At 41.8% G+C, this 20,814-nt stretch overlaps 1 protein-coding gene across 2 annotated transcripts in view; it reads right to left on the bottom strand.

Annotated features, from left to right (window-relative positions):
* LOC119006498 (RNA-binding motif, single-stranded-interacting protein 3-like) overlaps positions 1–20,814 on the bottom strand; it is a 132,580-nt gene that overhangs the window by 74,448 nt on the left and 37,318 nt on the right. For both annotated transcript variants that reach the window (XM_037075253.1, XM_037075254.1), the window contains exon 3: positions 7,392–7,450. In XM_037075253.1, coding sequence (XP_036931148.1) covers positions 7,392–7,450 — 59 coding nt within the window. The remainder of the gene's footprint in view (positions 1–7,391; positions 7,451–20,814) is intronic.

Genomic DNA, 20,814 nt, shown 5'->3' with positions numbered 1-20,814 from the left:
GTTTTGAGTGGGCCGCGTGTTAACACAATTAAATGATCCACATTTCAAAAGCCTCCCCATTACAATCCTAAATGTAAACATGTTAAGAATGAGGGAATACTACTACTCTCTCTCTCTCTCTCTCTCTCACACACACACACACACACAAACACATACACACACACGCAAACACACACACTCCATCCTAACATCTGTTCTTGTCTGTTGGTCTTTTCCAGGATTTGGAGCCCCGCTCTGTTTTGCTGATAAGCAGATGAGTTTTTATTGTTCAAAGGCAGCAAGCTGCTTTCACAGCAAGATATGTACGGCACACACAAATATTTATACTGTTGCTAATGAGAAACCCATAATTTAGCCAAAATAGGATAACACAAGCAGACAGGCGAGCTCTTACTGGGGTATGTACACATGTAACATGCACACATTAATGACTTTGACAAACACGACAGACAGGCATGGATACACTCACGAGCTGAGGAAAGCAGATTCCTAAATACATGCAGGCATGCTCGCACATGCACTCACGATTTCTTTTTTCGATCTATATTTATCTAATTAGGGCCACACCAAAACAGTTGAGCTAATCGAGAATGCACAAACATACAGTATTCATCATTAGCCCGGCGAGATGCTTTCATTTTATTCCAGAGAAATTTGAAAAGTTTCACATCTCATATTTCACACTTTAACTAATGGGTGTTTGTTCAACCGTGGACGGCTCGTGTAATTAGTGAGAAAATGAAACCGAAAACACAATTCATAATGCATAATTCAATCAGCACCAGCCCAAACAGAAGCCTTTTGTTTGATGGCAGTTGTTCAACATTATCGGTAATGCACACGGTTGTTGAAATAGAGCGACTCTAATGATAAAGCAGGTGCTTTAGGGCGCGCTCCACCAATTATACATGTCAAAATCTGTTTACAGCTCCAACAGAGTACTACCTGGGCTGCACCCGAATCTCTGACCGAACCATTGCTGTTTGAATTGCCTTATGGGTAATGTAGGCATCAGGTTTTGACAAGGACGAACAATGTATGGAATAAAACAAAAGTAATTAAACATAATTTTAAGTACAATTTCAAAGCATCATTGAGTTACATCCGCTTCAACATATATACATATATATATATATATATATATATATATATATATATATATATATATATATATATATATATATATATATATATATATATATATATATATATATATATATATATAGCATCTAAGACAACACCTTGACACTTTTTTGGGAGGCTTACATGTTAAGTATTTCATTGTAACACTTCCATGTCATCCTTCGTTGTAGTATGAAACTGATCATGGATTATTATGTTTTGGTGTTACAAGTGCAGCAGGGGGCTCTGTGACACAGCAGGTCTGCATTAAACCATTTAATTTTACTTGACTTCATTAACTCTGGCCTTGTTAAACATATCTACGTTTAAAGTTGCAGGTTCAGGGTGATTTATTTGTCATTATACAACACAGGGTTACATAACGAAACGAAAGCCTGCAAGCCCTTCCTGCTACAGAACACAAACCTCAAACATATATACATCGATTTAATGTATAAACATACATACATAAACCACTAAACATCCAGGGAAATAATTCTGAGCGCATTTATCTAATTGCCTCAGGGTGACTATAAACAGCGGCAACAAGACGGTGATGATGATATGGTCGGCACCTTCACATTAAAAAAGCGCACCATCAGGTAAACACTGTCGATCGACTCTAACAGCATGTGAGCATCATAAATGTAAACACAGAGTCAAGCTCTATTTGTTGACTCAGAACACAGTCCAACCACTGAGTGCAACAGCTTAATCTGGGAGGATGTAGATCTAACCAGGATGTAAAAGGTTCGACTTTTTTACAAAGATAAGTTAAAGAGGGTGACACCAAACAGTCTGTTCCATCCCTTAAAATGATTTTGAATCAATTTTATGTAACTTATATCATAACTAGAATACCTTAAAATATTAAGAACTCAGTATATTACTCTGCAACTGAGTACTGTATGTATTCCTGATGACTTCAGCATGTGCATATTTGCACACATTCAACTTTCTGTATGGTGCTAGCTGGAGATTGTGTAGAGTGAAAATATACCACCTAGATTGTTCGTCAGATTGCGCCACTTCGCGGCCATCAAACTAGAGGCTTGAGACTTTAATCTGGAATGTAACCAAGCACCACTTCTTGGAGCTGCTCTGTTTGCAGTGATTTACCGATCAACTGTGTGGCTCATATCAGATGTGTCCTCAGTATTATGGTACGAGAAAAATGAGTCCACACCTCAGGAGCCTTGTACATGATCTCCTCATAAAATATTGAATTGTTGTAGATGTTGGCATGTAATCCAGCTTGGCCCTGCACATTGTAGTTAGTTCAGATATGTGAAGATGGCTCAGCCAGGAAAATATGTCACATCATTCACCGCTCTAGACGCATGAATGATGGAGACATTTTTCCCTCCAAGTGCACATCTCATTGACTAGTTTGGTGCGATAGCCTTGAAATTCACCATTTGCTTTGACTGCATTCATCACTCAGGGAGAGATCTGTGTTTTCTGAACATTTATTCGCCCCTCTCTCCCATGGAGTTCAGAGGTTAAGTATTAGCGATACAGCACACACCCCAGGAGTTGGTGCAGATTCATTGTCTTCCTCAAGGACACTTCACTCTGTGGGCAAAAGCCTGCCTTTCAAGCTGCCGGACAGCCTCTCAAATCACTATGCCGCGCTTCCACCCACCTTGTAATTTTTACGTCTTTAATATCATCTGCGCACTAAAAACCTACCCTCTTAAATTCGGTGAAATCTCATCTCATGTGCATGTAAGGGATCACTCTTCTGAGCACGGTGATAAGCATGAGAACAGAACAGCAGAGTGAAAATAATATCTCTGAGTTATATAATCCGTCTCATTTGTGCCCTGTCCCACCCATCTGTGGCCTTATGATGTCACAGAGATGAAAACTCATCTTGCTCAGTCAAGCCTGACAAATATTCCGCTCGTGAATGGAAAAAAAAAAAAAAAAACATTTACCAAGAAGCACACACACACACACACACACGATACACACTCATATGCGCTCATAGACACAGGTTGAAGCACAGATAAACATGAGTACTCTCTCTATCACACATACGCACACAGATACACACAGATACACACACACCCCTAGCTCCCATCTAATCTCCTGAGCTCCCAGAGTTCCTGGCCTTGGGCCATTAGAATGGGCTAACCGAGTGCAGAGGGAAAATGAGAGATGGAGCGAAGGAGGAATGGGGGAGAGGCAGGGAGAGAGTGGCAGGCAGTGAGAGAGAGAGAGGAGAAGGAGATGAGCAAAGGGAGAGGGAGGGAGGCGGAGAAAAGGCAGGAGACATGGAGACGGCGAGAGGGAGGGCGCTTGTCTTTGGGAAATGGAAATCCTTTACAATCTAAAGAGGTTTCCTCTCCCTTCCTTCCTCCATCCTGTGCTCTGTGCCCTCTCCCTCCCCCAGAGCTCCCACGCTGCTAACTAGAAAACTGTCAGGGTACTTAACATTGAGCCCGCTACAAAGCAGAGGACTTTACAAAGAATATCTTTACATTATGTCAGTGGAGAATGGAAAAGTTTGGATTTCTTTGTTTGCTAAAATGGCAACTAATTAAACAATTACTTGGTAAAGTTTTTTTAATGCATATCTATATATATCTCTCTCTCAATATATATATATATAGATATAGACATAGATATAGATATATATGAAACATACGTAGAAACATTATTTGAAAGAAATAAAGCATTGGTGAAATTGGGATCACAAGGCTGTCACATGACAACAGCTGTACACCACCTGATCGAATACTGTCCCTGCAGGCTGCAAAGCAGGAAGCCTATTTATCTACCTGTCTTCTAGTCTCTCACGCTCTCTACCTCTCTCTCTTTCTTCCGCAACATCTTCCTGAAAAGACGAGGCTGTGTGCTAAATCATCAGTTTCCAAGGGTCCCCTTCCTCTTTCTGTCAGCCCCAGGTTATTTTTACCCCCTCCCTTCCTCCCTCCCTCCACCTCCCGTGCCTCCACCCATCCATCCCTCCCTCTCCAAGAGAACTCTTTGTGCCAATTTGTACTCTCTTAGTCACGCTAAGCACTTATCTTGTCCCCACTGAATGCCTCTGCAATCAAACCAACACTTATCCGGTTGTAAGGCATTCTAATGGCCGACTGATAATGAAACTCCTTCATTGTGAGTTAACAACGGGCTAAGAGATGTATGAAGTCTACATCACAAGCAGTGAAATTGCTGATGGGAGCCAGAGCCTGTAAAATGGCCTATGCTGCTACAGCTGCTTCATTCAGCATTCTGCGCATTAAATAATATGCATAAATGTATAGCTGAAAGTATTGGGTTGGACTTTGAAACAGTCACTCTAATGTTTAATATTCAGAAAGGCCTCTCCTGGAATATATGCTGCACAGTACGGTGCCAGACCCAATGCCAAGACTTGCCCTTCTATTCACTCACAAACAGACTCACTGCTTTCACAGAGGACACCAAAACTCTACCTGGGTTTGATTTACTTCTCAGCTAAAGGGAAGTAAACAATCAGAGCAGACAGAAATAAAAGAAAAGAGAACAACATTAAAAACATATGATTTATATCCACTCATACAAATGGCTCATTCCTGCAGCTGTGCACCATCACAGGTGACTCATCCAGCCACAAATTCAAACTTCTGCTCTCTATTGATTTTTTGGTTCGCCCACGTTAGCCCTTAAAATGTGACTGAATGTGATTAAAGAAGTATTCGACTGCTGGAAAAGGTGTTTTCATAGAAGTCTGCTATCTATGCTGTAGAAAGTTTCACACATTTTTTTTTTAATTTTTTTTTTTTAAATGGTGTGACATGACCAGATAAAACAGAGAAAAGGAGCTGTGGTATTCAATATCTCTTCCAAAGGTAGAAAACCTACAATAACCAGAATGCACTGGGCCGGGAAAACTAAACGCTCCTGCTGGTGCTTGGTTTTGGCTTGTCTGTGTTTGATCATCATTGCCTCATTTAACAGTTGGATCTGAGTTTCTGATCCGCTCCGCTCTTGATGCAATTATTAGACTCTTAGCATCCACGAAGGCAGAAATACAAAAATATGAAAGTACAACCTGTAAGTCTGATCACAGCCCTAGACAGATGGCGGGGAAGTGTAACAATGTTTATTTGCATATACCATTTATATTATAATGATACAAAGCTGGTTGAAAATGAATTCCCTTTAAACCAGGCTGTCACCTGCTGCCCTATCAAATCACAGTCATGTCCTTTTACTTGCATTATTAGAACGGGAATCAAATTTTATTCAGTGACCTTTTTATATCTGATTTAAAAAGGTTCTGTTTATACTACACCAGGTTCCTGCCTAAACTTACATTTTCATACCTTTTTTCTCTGTGTCATCAGTGCTGGGTTGCAAATGCACGGTCCACACAGACAGTCAAAATAAGGAAAAAGATGAATTTCTAATTTGTCAACAGAATCCAATGAGAATAGCCAAAAAAAAAAAAAAAAGCATTGGTCCTTTAAAACAAATGTGAGGCAGTGAATCTCACAGGTCACACAGGTATTGTCGCTGGTAATTGCCTCAAACAGCTGGGAGCTGTAGTTTTGAGAAAACATTACTTAAAAAGGAGCAGGAGTATTTATGGCAGCTGAACTCTGCAGGGAATTACTCAAAATGAACCAATGTACTGATTTCCATGGTAATGAAGGAACATGTCAGCCAGGCTGACTCACTGATGTACTTTTAACTCTTTTAGACAAAAATGGACCTTTACAGCACAGAGGAAAACACTATATCATGCTTTGGCTCCACAGGCAACACTTGCTACTTTTCAACTGGATCTGTTTGTTGGTGGTGTTAAGTAATAAAATTAAAGGAGATTAAGTTTGGTTATGATTAGTTTGTAAGCAGTGAATGTAAATGTCCTGCTCAGATGTAATGTGATCCTGAATAAAACAGATGTTGTTTTCGATTTTGTAAATCACACTAAAAAGACGCACAAAGCTGTAATTGACAAACATAATAATCTTGAACTGGTGCGCTGAGGCTGTACTGAATCAGGTTTTTAAAACCCTATTTCAAGTAACGCCAATGAAAAAAAAAATTAATGAGCTGAGAAAATGGAAGAATAACTGATAATTATCACCGGGTTTATAGAATTTTCTGCCTTCCCTTTGGCTATGCTGTAATGATGTCAGGACAGGCATTTCAATATGCTTTCAGAGCTCAAAGCCATATTTGATTAGGTGATGCCGAAGCAGGTACTGGAATGATAAAGTTTTTTAGGATTTTTATAACCGGCAAATTAGACGGAGTCGAGATAAAAACTGTAGCAGAAGTTTTTAGGGGGATGTTCCGTTTACAATGTTAAGACAGGCTGGACTGCGATCATTTACTCAAAATATTTTATCTTTAACAATCACAGCAGACGGGGTCTTAGAATTCACGTTAACATCTCTGCTACTGTCATCAATCAGACTGGCTTTTCCCTCAATCATACCATCGCCGGTGATACGCTGATTACAGGGCACCCGTGCTGTTGTCCTGAACCATGTCAGGATACCTTTTGAGTACCGCCTTTGGCAGATGAGCAGCAATCATGCTGAACACATGCTCTTGTGTGCCTCTTCAAAAGCAGACGACTACAATCATATTGATTAGTGCTTTGTTCAGACCACTCCAACAATCAGGCAGACTCTCATCAGAAGACACTCGAGTGAGCCTCGTCCACCACAGAGGCTTTCTGGAACGAATTGTGGCTATTGTATGGTGTTCTCCATTTTGATTTGGCCAATGACAACAATGCAAACATCTTGCTTTCAAAAGCTGCTTGACTCTGAGTATCATTAGTGTGCGATCCTGAAATCATCCTCATAGAACAGTAATACAAAATCAAGGTACTCTAGCAGTACATCATTTAGATAGATTAAAGAATGACATGGTCAATATGGCAGTCAACATTGTGAGTATGTACACGGTGTAAAAACGCAGAGCCTTACCGCATAGCAACACACAAGAGGCGAACACATGGACGTTGTGGGTGGCTCACACAAGTCATTTGTTTCAAACTGATGTCACACTGTTTGTTGAAAGCCTTTTTTCAGCCAGTTGTGAAAACCACTGGGCATTGATTAATTGGTGATGCAAAAAAAAGCACAAAACCGTTCCTCAGCACACACTGATTGGCCTGATTGTGTGCTGCCAAGTGTCATCAATTCTCAATTGATGTTTCCCACACTGAAATCTGAGTTTGTGAGTTGCTGTATAGGGTAACTTTGTAGGGCTACGGATAAACAAGATGAATAAAGTCAATTGTTTTTCTCACTCACCTTTGCATTGATTGGTGTTCTTGTCAAGGATGGCCTTTGTGGACACAATCTTTCCATATCTGTAAAAACAAAAGATGAAACACTGATTAGTCGCTGAATCATTTATCTAAGAGGAGACACATGCTCAGGTTTACATGCTTTAATGCTTGAAAAACACATCAGTTTTGTCATACTGTTCAGTGTTGCAGCACTGCATTCACCCGCTCTCTAAAGCGCTCTGTTTTAGCTTCTGTCTTAAGTGTCCCCTTCCTGAATTCCTAGTCTGCTCTGATTGGCCAGCTCACACATGCCTGATTCAGCAGCGCTAACAACAACAGAGCAGCTGTACTAAGTTCATTCTTACCAGGCAAATCAGCTGGTAGGCATAAATTATGCAAATGTGTGACATGGTGATGTAGCGTGATGTCATGGAAATAAAGCAAGACTGACGAGGTGTTTCAGGAGCAGTGTTTTCTGTGGGAGAAAGGAGCTTCCACTGGACTTGGAGCCTTTTAAATTTCAAGACCTTTTACATGAGAAAGAACCATATAAAACACAGAAGGAATGGAATAAAAAGTAAAAGCATAACACATCTCCTTCAGCATCTGGAGAGATATTAATAAGTTGAGATTTTATGCGAAGACAGGTGGCGATATCAGGCTGTCAGCAACAGACTGTTACTCCAAGATTTAAGACAAGACTAGAAGATCTCATGGATGCATTGCCAAGACATGTACGGACATGAATGGTCCCCAGAGGATGAAATGTAAATATACAATTTTTACATATTTTCCATTACCAGCATGAAGTAAAACGTTTTAATGTAAGCATGCTAACATGCTGATGGTTATGTGGCAATCATTGTTTCTACATGGCACAACAGCGTTGTCACTGTGAGCATGTTGCTCTGCAAGCATTAGCATTTTACAGCAGTGTGCCTTAGTGGAACAAAGTAGTGTCTATTTTGTTTTCTGGTGTCTGTTTTTTGGTGCAACTGTAATTTTTTTTTTTTTTTTTTTTTTTTTTTTCAAAAAAGGGACACAGAAAAGAACACAGTTTGACCAGAACACAGTTTTTCGGGGTGTCTGCAGGAGACTTCATCACAGTAAAAAATGTCTATCTATGCTGTCTATCTATCCATTCTGCCCCTATCTGTTTCAAATCCCACCCTGAGGCCTCAGAACACAGACAGTACTGTCTCATAAATGATGATAATAACCAGACATCTGTATGGCACCCAGCTCTGCTTGGAGGGCCCATAACAGAGACAGACAACCTCCATACTTCTTTCTATCTGTTCCCTCTGCCAACCTTTAATGTCTCCTGTCCGTTTCGCTACCTTACTCTCTTTCTTACATTTGACACCTCTGCCTCTCTCTTTGTCTTCTTCCCTTATTTCCCCTTCCATCCCAATCCTCCAGCTCTCTGTTCTCAGAAAGGAGTTAATAATGTTTCTTATCAGTGCCATCTTTCGGTCCTCCTGGAGAGAGAGATGAGCGCGAAATGGACAGAAAACTGAGAGAGGAGGCTGAGGAGGTGAGGAGAGATGAGAGAGGAAGAGCGAGCAAGGCAGGGAGCGAGAAAGAGGAAAAAAGGCTGAGACAGAAAGCTTGGATCGCTGAGATCAGCCTGGATCTCTGCCTGGCTCTGTGGATGAGACTTTTAATTAATGTTTTAACACTGCTGCACAGTGACTGACTGGCTGGCTGAGTGACTATCAAGCAGATTGACAGACTGACAAGCTGGCTGACTGGCTAGCTGACTGGCTGATGGCCACAGGTGAGGGATGGGAAGTTTTTTACTCTTCCTTTCCAGAGAAAAAAAAAACAAACCTTTAAAAAAACAAAAAACGAGACAACCGGGAGGGAGACCGAAACGATAGGAGATACAGTGTGGGAGGTTGTGAGCCGAGAGGGTGAAAGAAAAAAGGCGGCGGGAGGGAGGGGGGGGGGACTCGGAGGACTGAGAAATACGACGAGGAGAGGGAGAGCAGTCAGTCAAAAGATAAAAAGAGAGACTGAAGGCGAGGAGGAAGCGAGGTAGTCAGGGAGCGATAGAGAGATAGTAAGAGGTGTTTAATAAAGAAGAGATCATTTAGTTGTCACCATCAGGAGAGTCTCTGTCAGCCAACTGCTTCTGTCAGTGAGAAGAAGAAGAGAACAGAGACCAGCCCGCCTGACAGCCTCAAATCAAACTCTACTGGGACAGGAGACGTGAGAAATAAAGAGAGAAAGAAAAGGCTTTAAAAGGCTGCTATCACACGTAACACGACAGCTGAGCAGCTTATGATCTGGAAATTGGTAGAGAAAAAAAAAATAACAGTGCTTGTGTTTTAAAAAAACAAATTTCCACACCACGCAAGATATTTGGGGGGTATTTACGAATCAAGCCGATTGCGACGAAATCAAATGTTTCTCTGGTTGTTTTTTTTTTTTTTCTCACAAAGCCGCGGCTGCTGGTAAACATCTATCTGGTAAATTTATCTATCTAAAAAAAAAAAAAAAAAACCTTGAATTTCCTCCGGGATCAATAAAGTATCTATCTATCTATCTATCTATCTATCTAAACAAGGTCTCTGGCCGGCGGTTAGGGGAGCAGACGTAAGAAAAACACACCGAGAGAACAAGGCAGGACTAATCGCCCACGCATATACGCAAAGACAAACACACATGCAGGCACACACGCGAGGCTACATCGCAGATCAAAAAACACCAGAGCAGTAATCACACACTACACACATCATCTGGCAATGCCTGGATCTTTGTTGACTTCTGCCTCACTGTGAATCAAACTTGGTTTGTGTTGGTGTGTGTGTGTGCGAGCGTATGAGTGTAAACATCTTCAGTGGATGTGCGAGTGAATGTGCCTGGACACATATTTGAGCATACAAATACTTGTGTGGGTGTGATTCCTTACTAGTGTACGTGTGTGTGTGTGTGTGTGTGTGTGTGGAGTTTGAATGCATGACACTGATCTAACGCACCACTGATGTTTGGGCAGGTTGTTTTTCCCGACAGAAAAGTGAAACATTTCCAGACTGTTTTTGTCATTTGTGTGTGTGTGTGTGTGTGTGTGTGTGTGTGTGTGTGTGTGTATGTGTGCACGTGTGTGTGTGTGTGTGTGTATGTGCATGTGTGCATCTGCATGTGTGAGAGAGAGAGAGAGAGAGAGAGAGAGAGAGAGAGAAGTAACCTGGCTCGATGCATTATGAATCCCCCCCCCCAAAAAATATGTTCACACTCGTCAGTTGTTTTCTCCAAGTGGAAAACAAATATGGCGTGTGTTTAACATGTCGCCGTGTGTGTATGTGTTATCATCAGATTGATGTGTGTGATGTAAGGGGAGAAATCCACCTGCTCTCACTCCAGTTACACAATCTGGCCGGACTTAAAAAAAACAACGGGGGGGTAGGAGAGGAGAGGAGAGTGGAGGGATGACGCCATGGCCTTGGGGAAATGTTAAATTACCACAACACTGCGCCTCTCAAAATGGTGTCTCGCTCTGGACTGGATTCAGTGGTAAAATTCCATTTTATCCAGACAGCCGCAACAATGTGCTATTGTGCTGAAGAAATAGAGGAAAGTATTGATATTAGATCAGATGGTGCAGTTAGGAGGTTGAGGGGAGAGTGGAATAAGAATAAAGAGCAGAATGTCCTGTTCTGTTCTGACTGGAACCCGTTCACCGATTCCAGCTGAGGCCTGGAAGCAAGTCGAAATAACATCGACCTGCTCTTGACCCAGAGGCAGTGACAAAGCAGACACTCATGAAAACTAGTGAAATACTTACGACATACCGACAGAGGACCACAAAGAACCAGATGGTTAGGGTTAGCACTTCCTTATTCCATTACCTTCCATTGGTGCCAAAGAAACACGGAGTGAACAGGTTACGAGAAGCATCTGAGTGTGTCATTTGTTTCCATTGGCTGTTCATCATGACTAAAGAGTCCGTAACGAGGTGTGAAGCAACAGTGGAGCAATTTTTCCAACAAGCTTGACAAAAGGGTTGAAAACCACAGCTCTGTGGAGCCGTAACCAAACGCTTCTCCTCCCGGAATTATAAATAGAAGGATGCTCCAGCAGTGGTTCGTGTCATTATATATATACAGGATGACATGCAGCTGAGGGTTTATGTTTAATCTGCGTGTATTTCCTCTCTTCCCAGTTCCACAATGTTTGCCATCATTAGTCCCATCAGGATGACACTTCACTTCACCAGGATGAATCCTGGTTCCGATCATCCTGATTCCCTGTGCATAACAGAGCTGATGTTTATAGAACATGACTAATTCTAGATACTATATCTTTATTAAAACTGTATGATCACATAACTGCAGGGTGTGGGTAAACAGTTACAGCTCCTCAAATCAGTCATTTTTGGGTCCTTGTACTTTGAGTGTATCCTTAATAAATAGCAGCTACTATGTTCAGATGAGGGCTTGAAAATTGATTCCATTTATTTAATTACTTTGTTGACGGTGATATGTTGTGGTTTCTTTCTTGTAACAAATACTGAATATAATTTCAATCAATATCTAAAACTTTGATCTGCGTTTTTGTAGCCAATAAGGCACTCCCATCACAAATTAGCCAATAAAAAACCACTCTGCAGCAGGCGCGGGTTTGGAGAGGTGACCATGACCACTGAGCAGAACAGAGCAGGAGTCGGGAATAATGTAATACAAAGATTTGGAGAAACAGAAAGCCCTTTGATTTAATACCTGCTATTGATAATGCATTCAACATCGGTTCAAAAGTAACTAACACTCTAACCTACGTTTGAGAAAAATACCCTAATATATTTATTCATATTCTCATAGCAGTATTTTAACTGTATATTGAGTAATATTTCAGAAATGTAACTTTCCACCACTGCGTAACTATATAATTACAGATACTTTGAGTAATAATGAAATTATTTCACTCTTTCTGCGTTGTTTGTTTTCAGGTTTTGAAATAAAAAAAAATCCAAATTCCTGTAGTTTGTGACTTTAGCCAACACTTGTCCAAACCCCAATCCAAAATAGATGCTGTGTAAGACAAAACAAAATGTGAGAAGCTGCTAATCCCTGTTGACATACGCTCAATTTCAAACACTGCAAACCCAGTGTATTTTATATTTTCCCTCATCAACTTCTTTGATTTTTGTAAATATGTGTTTATTCTCAATTTGAAGCTGGTAACATGATTCAAACCAGTTGGGACAGGACCAACAAAAGACTGGGAAGAGTTGTGTAATGGTTTGCAACATTCCACGGGTAAACAGGTTGATTAGAAGCAGGTGATGGTATCAAGATCGGGTATGAAAGGGGCATCCTCTAAAGGCTTAGCACTTCAAAATCAAGGATGGGGCGACGTTCACCACATCGTGAAGCACACGATCGTGTAAAGGATATTACTACGTGGGCTCGGGAACAGCTTCTACAGCTTTCCAACTTTTTTGGGAGCTGGAGTTGTATCTAAATTAGGACATAAAACTGCCAAAAAGGAGTAGCTGGCTAGCCTTGAATTCTCTATTTTATTTGGCTGCACAGAAATGCTACAGAGCTCAACAACACAGTGCTAAGCCAGAGAAGATGGCTTTTCTACAGCATCTGTCGGGGGTTGTGCTGGTGAGAGGGTTCACCTGACAAACTGACTTTCACTATGACGATCCTTTGAGGACAACTTACGTGTCTTCCTCCAGCACACAGAAACTCTCTAGAAGCCTTTCCATTTCAGACAATATTTTCTTTCCCCCAACAAGAAACGCGGTTCACAAAGAACAGTAAGACCCGCGAAAGTGACAGTGTTTTCCAGACTGTCGAGATTCAAGGAATGTCAGCGCGAGACTCGGAGCACCCAGTTTTGGCAGGCTTGACGGAGTGTGCGCTTACCCTGGCTATGTGTGTGAAGTGTTAATGGCAGTCCTCAGAGGGCCCTCACAGCATCAGATCTGTGTTTTCATTTCCTTGAGGAACACCGTCAGCCTGTGGATGCTCGCTGTTTGATGTCGACTGAGCCACGCTGCCAAACCAGCCCCCATCCCCCTCGACGCGCATCGTCTATACATCTCTCCAGGATGTTTGTGAGTGTATATGTGCATGTTCCGCGTGCGCCGTCGGAGGGCCGTGCGTGTGTTTGAGCACCTGCTTGAGCGAACAAACGCAGGTTGATCTCTGTGTGTGGTACCTCCTAATTGGGGATCCAATACAACTGTCTTGTCGCTTGCATTTCCCTCATTTTCCCTCATCTCTGCCAGTTAGACATGGGCGAACACAGAGGGACGACTGACGGAGTGCAGTGCTTCAAAAGTTACTCGAATTCATTCCCCATATGTAGTTTAACACGCTCAGGCGCCATACAGAAATGAAGTGTTTCCATGATGAAAAGGGCAATGCGCTGTGAATTCGGAGGATGGCCCGGCGTTACTGAAACATCAAGTTGATCCGCCCAAAAGGGTTTCTCCGTGGAGTTTAAATCAGTAGCTGCAAGGCACTCTGGCTAAGTGGTGCTTTCAGGAGTTGGTACTGTAGCAGGAGGGTGATGAAGGGGGTAAACTAGTGTCTGACTACAGATTCGTGGTCATTTTTACTTCCAGGAAAAAAGCAGTATTATTCATTTACAATCTCTATCACTTGATAGGGAAAGATACAAGGTGCATAGCTACACTGAAACAGCTGTCCAATGCAAGTATCACAGTGTTTATAGTGGAGCTGGACCAGAACACTGGGAACACTATTTGGATATTCATTTGGTTTTAAATTTGGGGATTTTTATGCTTGTTTGTTTGATTCTTGTTTTTGCTAAATGTGGACCATTAACCAAGGCGAACTCCAAAATAGCTGTTCTCACAGAAAGTGCATACAACAGGGTTTCCCATTAATTTATTTTTGGCAGCCCTCCACAATATCAAAATTGCCGGTTATATATTTATTTTCTATTTTCAGACATTCTTCAAATATTTGCTGTTGATCGCTACCAATGCTCCGGAGCTAACCCTAACCCTAAATAATGGTATTCAGGACAGCCCTTGTTTATAGCAAATGCAAATTTTGCAACACCGACCCCTAAAAGGCCTTTTAGTTTAGTTGATGCTTCTAATTCTTGCTTAATTTCCTTTAATCTGATAGCACTAGAGGGTAGAGTGTGAAATATTGCCATAAAAATTTATGCTGGACCAGATAGCTGGGAATCACTCTATTTCAAATACAATGGTGGGTAAATTGAGTTTAGATGGGATTAATCTCCACTACATGCCTGGCCATAACTCCTCAGAGCTCAATATCTTCTCCATTTAGGATCCTAAATATAAGATCTTTTCATCAATAGAATTATGGTGAAATCCACACGTACTAAAACTGTTGACCCTAAGAGCCAAGTGGTGGCTAGAAAAAGAACATTCATCAGGCATATTGTCTGTCCGCACTGGAAGGTGTTTGTAGCTCGCAGCTACACTCGGCTGAGGCATGAAAAAGCCAGTCGTCAAAGAGAGGGGGAATGCTCAGTGCTGGTTCAAACGGAGAAAAGCGAGCATGCTTTTTGACAGTCTCTCCTGGAAGGCATTCACAGTGATGCACTTGGCCGTAAGCAAAAAAAAAAAAAAAAAAGGTGATGGGGGGGGGGAGTGACAGATGAAAAAAGGGAGCTTAGAGTGAAAACTTCAAAACCCTCCTCACCTCCAAACAGCTGGCCAGTGTTTGAAGCAGACTTTAATGTTGGCTCATCAGATTCAGAAAAGTTACAGAAATCGCTGAATGCAGGCCTCCCTAATTCTAATGTTGGGAAGGTTTTTTTTTTTTTTTTTTCAACGGGAAGAGGTTTCTCAAGTTATCAGATCATCTAACAAGCACTTCTGATGGGCACACCGGCAGCTTCACTCTGCTGATTTGCAATTCATTCCTCTAGTTAGGTGCATTCCTTGTAACATCCTACATAATCAGAGCAGCAGAGAACATCAGTAATGACATGTCTGTGGTACACCTACACAGGTGATATCTCCTATTTGGGATGATTAGTACCCTGCTCAGGACTGTGTGGGCACATGCAAACTATCTGTTGCACCAGACAATGTCAGCAGTGCTAGCATTCTTTTTTCACAGAATTAAGTTGGATGTATCCCAGAATAGATTAGTTTACCGGAGCATAGGATAGGTCCAAGGCCGTGTCCACACGTACTAAAACAATCTTTTTTTCCACCGTCTTCCTTGGCATCGTTTCAAGAATCTTTGCGTCCAAAAAATGACTCAACACGCTGTAGTTCACATTCCAGGCCTAGAGGTGGCACTTGAAATGCAACAAAAATGGAAAAGAAGAGACAGAGCATGTGCATAAAGCTTGCGCACTGTATACAAACAGACAGTAGAAGGAGAAAGCCCTTCGCAGTGGATCTAAAATGGCTCAGTATCTTCTGTGGCACAAACACAGGCATGTAGTCCACCATTGTTGCTGTTGTTGTTATGAGACATCGAGGTTGAAGGCTAGAGGTCGAGGGATGGGGCGATGGCGTCATCGATACACAAAGTGTGTGGATTCGCTGTCCAAATGAGAAAGAAAGGGTGGCGTTTTCAGATTATTTTCACCCTGAGACCAGGTTTCAAAAAAGTGCCTTTACAGGATTAATTTGAACAATCGGCCAAAACGATGCAAAACATGTGCTTTTACACAAAAAAGAGGGTTTTTTAATTTCAATTTTAAGGGTTCATAAAATGTATACATATGTATAATACCATGACAACGGGCCAACTCCACCACAGCCACTATTAGGGCTGGGCAATAAATCGGTAAAATCGATTAATTCGAGTTTGAGGTTTAGGACAATTTTAAAAAAAATAAAGTCGATTTTCTCTTTAACCCGGTCCCCATGGGCTCGTGTAGTTAATAGTGGGCTCCACCCTCCACCTGCATTTGCTTTCCACAAAGAAACAAACACAACAACACGGTAGCAAGCTGAGAGCTTGTTCCTAAAAAGGCACTGTCTCGTTTGGTTTTGTAGAGTCAGACCTGAAAAAAACCACGGTCCGCTGCAAAGTTTGTTTAAAGGCTGTTGCAACTAAAGGCAGTGGACCGACTCATTCATTTCAGCCTCTCAAACAGATGCAAGTATCAGAGTGGGACACTTGTTGTTCATTACGAGATGCACAAGACTGCGGCAGCCCACAAACACCCGCTAAAAAGTAGCCAACATTAGCGGAATCATTTAATCATTGTGTCCCTTATGAGAGGAAAGCGGCTCGGTGGACAGCTTTTACGGATGCAGTCACGTTGCATATCGTTAAAGATATGGTGCCTGTATATACAATGGAAGGTTCATCCACATGCTGAAAACATTCGACCCCATATATGTGCTACGGGACAAAAGCATTTATCAAAAAGGGACACTTTTTTTTTTTTTTTTTTAAATGAGTTTGAAGGTGTACTGTCTCAAATGGCAGGGCAATAAAAGCATTAAAATTAAAGCAATGCTTTTAATAATTTCTTTGTCATTTACAGTTTTTAAGAAGGAAAAAAAAAACTATTCAAATTGAAAATCAAGTTTGGTGTAAAAAAAATCGGTGATTGAATTTTTAGGCCCTATCGCCCACCCCTAGCTACTAAACAGAACTTGAGGTGAGATTGTTTTGTGTGGCTACTGTTTCAAACTGTCAAACTGGTTTTGTCACTGATATAATAATCAGAGTACACTTACTTTTCATTTGCCTGCTGGCTGATACTGATTTTCCAGCTTCATATTTTTTGGGGGACGTCGATAAAGGAAATCTGAGTAAACTTTCTGAGTAAACTTTTTATTCTGTAGAATAAGCAGACGCCTACCATCAATTAGTGCTGCAAGCGAAATGTTGAGGAAACATCACTCAAATACATTCTTGTCCATTAAACAGTGAGACGATTAAAGGTGGGATCTGTCTCTGGAATATCAGATGATACATTTCGGGACAGAGCGCTATGCGGAGGATTCAGGTTTCATATAAATCAGCCGCTGCCAAAACATCAAGCACATTCGGGCAAAGCTTTTCAAATTCAAATGAGCCATACTGAGATTTATTTTAGAACGACTTTAGAATTTGTAACTCGGCTGCTGCTGATTAATGAGCGATTGTGAACTCATTCAGCATTTCACATTCTTCTTCGGTGATTTCTCAGAAGTGGCTTTGAGTGGTTAATGCTCATCTGTCCCCTTCATTTAACCAGGGGGATGGATAGATGGGTGGGTGGATGAATGGATGGATGGATGGATGGGTGGATGATAGATAGATAGATAGATAGATAGATAGATAGATAGATAGATAGATAGATAGATAGATAGATAGATAGATAGATAGATAGATAGATAGATAGATAGATAGATAGAGTTGAATCTAGGGAAAGCGTGACAGAGAGGCAGAAAGACAACAAGTGTGAGCAAGAGAGAGAGAGAGAGAGAGAAAGAGAGAGAGAGAGAGAGAGAGAAATTGCCCTTGTGCTCTGCTTTGGATTCCGCTCACGTTCTGCTCTGTCCCCAGACGTTAAAAGTGTGTCCATAGTTTGGGCGACCGGGGGAGTGATTGGAAATGTCAGCTGACAACAGCACTTTTCACTGACACTCTGAGAACTGGCACAGAGACAGAAAAAGGGAGGGAAAGAGGGGTGAGGGATGGATGGAGGGACGGAGGGAGGGAGGGGTTGGGGAATGGGTGGAGGGAGGAAATGAGGAGTGTGACAGAATGGGAAGAGAGAGGATGGTGCCGGTGGGTGGGCTGGCACACATAAAAAAAAAAAAAAAAAAGAAAAGCCACGCTTGGTAACAATAAAGATGAGGATGACATTGATTTGAAAGAGTGTGTGCATATGTGTGTGTGCCTGTGTGTGTGTGTCTGTGTCGAGGGACTGTCCTTCCGTTATTCATTGTCACTGTGTGCATGAATGAGATGCCTGTTTGTGTGTGCGTTTGTGCGCGCACATGCATCTATGTCGTGTCGGTGAGTGACAGGATACTGCTACTCAGTCTATTTCGGAAATCCGGAGAGATCTGGAAACCCAAGGCTAAGACTGCTGCCCAACAGCACACACAGCAGCCCCCACACCACCCCAACCCCCGTCTCTCTCCCGCTCTCCCCAGCTGACCTTTCCTAAATGTTACTGGCCACTTGGCACACTGACTGGGCCTCTAATGAAACTTTTATTGGCCCCCATTTTTCACCCTGTTTCTCCAGAACGCCTCAAGGGCTAAGCTGAAATACAACGGGCTTGAACTGCAGCTGACACGCAGAAGGGCAAGGTATGGTGAGTGTGTGTGTGTGTGTGTGTGTGTGTGTGTGTGTGTGTGTGTGTGTGTGTGTGTGATGGTCTCCATCTCTGCCTCCTTCTTTAACCGAAAAACCATTGGATCAATTAGAGATGTTTATGTGATAATTTAAGACCCTCTCCTGCTAATTACCGAGCTCCACATATCATTCTCCACATACACGTTTGATAACAGCAGGTAATAGCTGTAAGCAAACAAGACCCTCTCCTGGCGCGCTGCTTTATCGTTTGCATTACATTCTGCGTCGACTTTGCTTGCTCACACGGGGACAATTGACCGTGAAATGTAGGTTCGGCTTTTAGCGTCGAGGGCGAGAACAGGATGAAGTCGCTACAGTCAGGGAACCATCAGGACAGCCACATCATTCACCAAGGAGAGGAGGTGCGCTCAGCTGTGTTTCTGTGGGAGTAGGCTCTCCTTCTAGTGTCATATCAGCATGTTAGCGGAAATGCGTCATTGGCACTGATCTGCTCACACCCTGTGGTGTAAAAGTGGTTTCCACACCGCTGCTAGGAATGTTATTAAAAGGTGTCAGTGAAGTATTTTTACCAGCAATTCCTATCCAAGCTGAGTGCTGATATTCAAGTGAACACAATCGGTCCAGTGTGGTAAGATGTGTAAACACTGCATTGCTCATAGTTTCGGTTGAAAGTCTCACTAAGTTACGTTTCATGCAAACATACCACATGTCAGATATCCTGTTTATATCCACTGTGATCACTAAAAACTAATGAGAGGAACAACTACGAGACATTTCTATTTTAAAAAATTTTATCAACTCAATCTGCTAAGGAAGGCCGATTTAAACGACTGAAAGCAGCACAACAGAACGCCTGTCAGGTGGATCTTGCTGTGGGACTGTTTTTGTCAAATACCGTTTCCAAAGTTAAAAGTAAACTTTCAATCTCAATGTTTACTGTGTTTTTTTTTAAAAGGGAGCACTGGGACATTTGCAGCACAAACTGTGTGTGACAACTGATGAGAGGGTGAAAATAAGCGACAGATCAGAATTCGTTTAAACTTGGGCATCAAGAATTCGCTAACCAACAATCAGGAGCAGAGACAAATTCATCGAAAGGATCTTGTGACAATTTACAAACACATACACATCAAAAGTTTCAAAGTAAAATGCCGGTATGAGTTATTTGCAGTTTCAAAAAACATTTGATCAAATTAACATGATCATACTTGCAATGTTGGAGCCTCGATATGGGTTGGATTTTGTCTGGCCAGTTCTTTAACTTTGTGTTATTTATCTCTTCTTTTAACTCACAGTGTAGCTTTTTCTGATTTTACACCCAACATAACTCATATCAGTGGCAAAAAACTGTTTTCTAATGGACTAAAAATGTCCAACATATTTCATATATAATTAATGTTTAACCAATAACCCATTGCTGAGACAGCTGCCTTTCAATTAAAGAAATCGCTCTGAATTTGCATCCCATCAACGGTGACATAGCTGCTGGTGAACGATGAGCGTGTCGTCTTCATTAGCTCCAACAACAATCCTCCGGATCAGATGAAATGTTTAGAGCAGACGTATTCAACTGGTGGCTCATGGGCTGATTGCAATGTTTGCTTAGAAACCTCATTCTGGCCTCTTTGTTTCATTTGGCAGCAGGCTAATTAGCCCACTCTTTAGTTACGTCTGCTGCTCGGCACAAAAAAATAGCCTTATGACATGTAGTTTTTTGTTTTTTTTTTTACCCAGGCTGTTTAAGCGAGGAGAATTTGTGAGTGTCAATATAACAACCTACCTCAGAGAAAAGGGTTTTTTTCCTGTCCTTCCCTTTGCTACACAAAGAGCGCACGTTTTAAGTGAAAACTACATTTCTATTCAGACAAATTTGTTATTATTATAAATTTGTTTTATTATCATTGCCATGCCTCAGACGGTTGGCATATCTGGAAGAGACTGAGGGGTCAATGTCCTAAGTTGAGGGATAAAAAGGATGTAGTGTATGTGTTTCTGTCCTTGTGCAGCATGCGTGTGTCAATGACCCGAGTGCTGAACGGAGCGGATGGGTTAGGCCCAGCTGGGTTGTGTTTTTTCCTCTGAGGAAGCACAGGGGAGGGACACAGAGGTCAAGAGCAAACTGTTGATACTCGTTATAAGCTGCTGCTGGACTCACGCAAAACTAATTACCGCAGGCTGAACTGAACGGGGCACAGGAGT

This window comes from Acanthopagrus latus, chromosome 17 (assembly GCF_904848185.1).
Source record: "Acanthopagrus latus isolate v.2019 chromosome 17, fAcaLat1.1, whole genome shotgun sequence".
Lineage (NCBI taxonomy): Eukaryota > Metazoa > Chordata > Actinopteri > Spariformes > Sparidae > Acanthopagrus > Acanthopagrus latus.
This window is presented reverse-complemented; position numbering and strand designations above follow the sequence as displayed.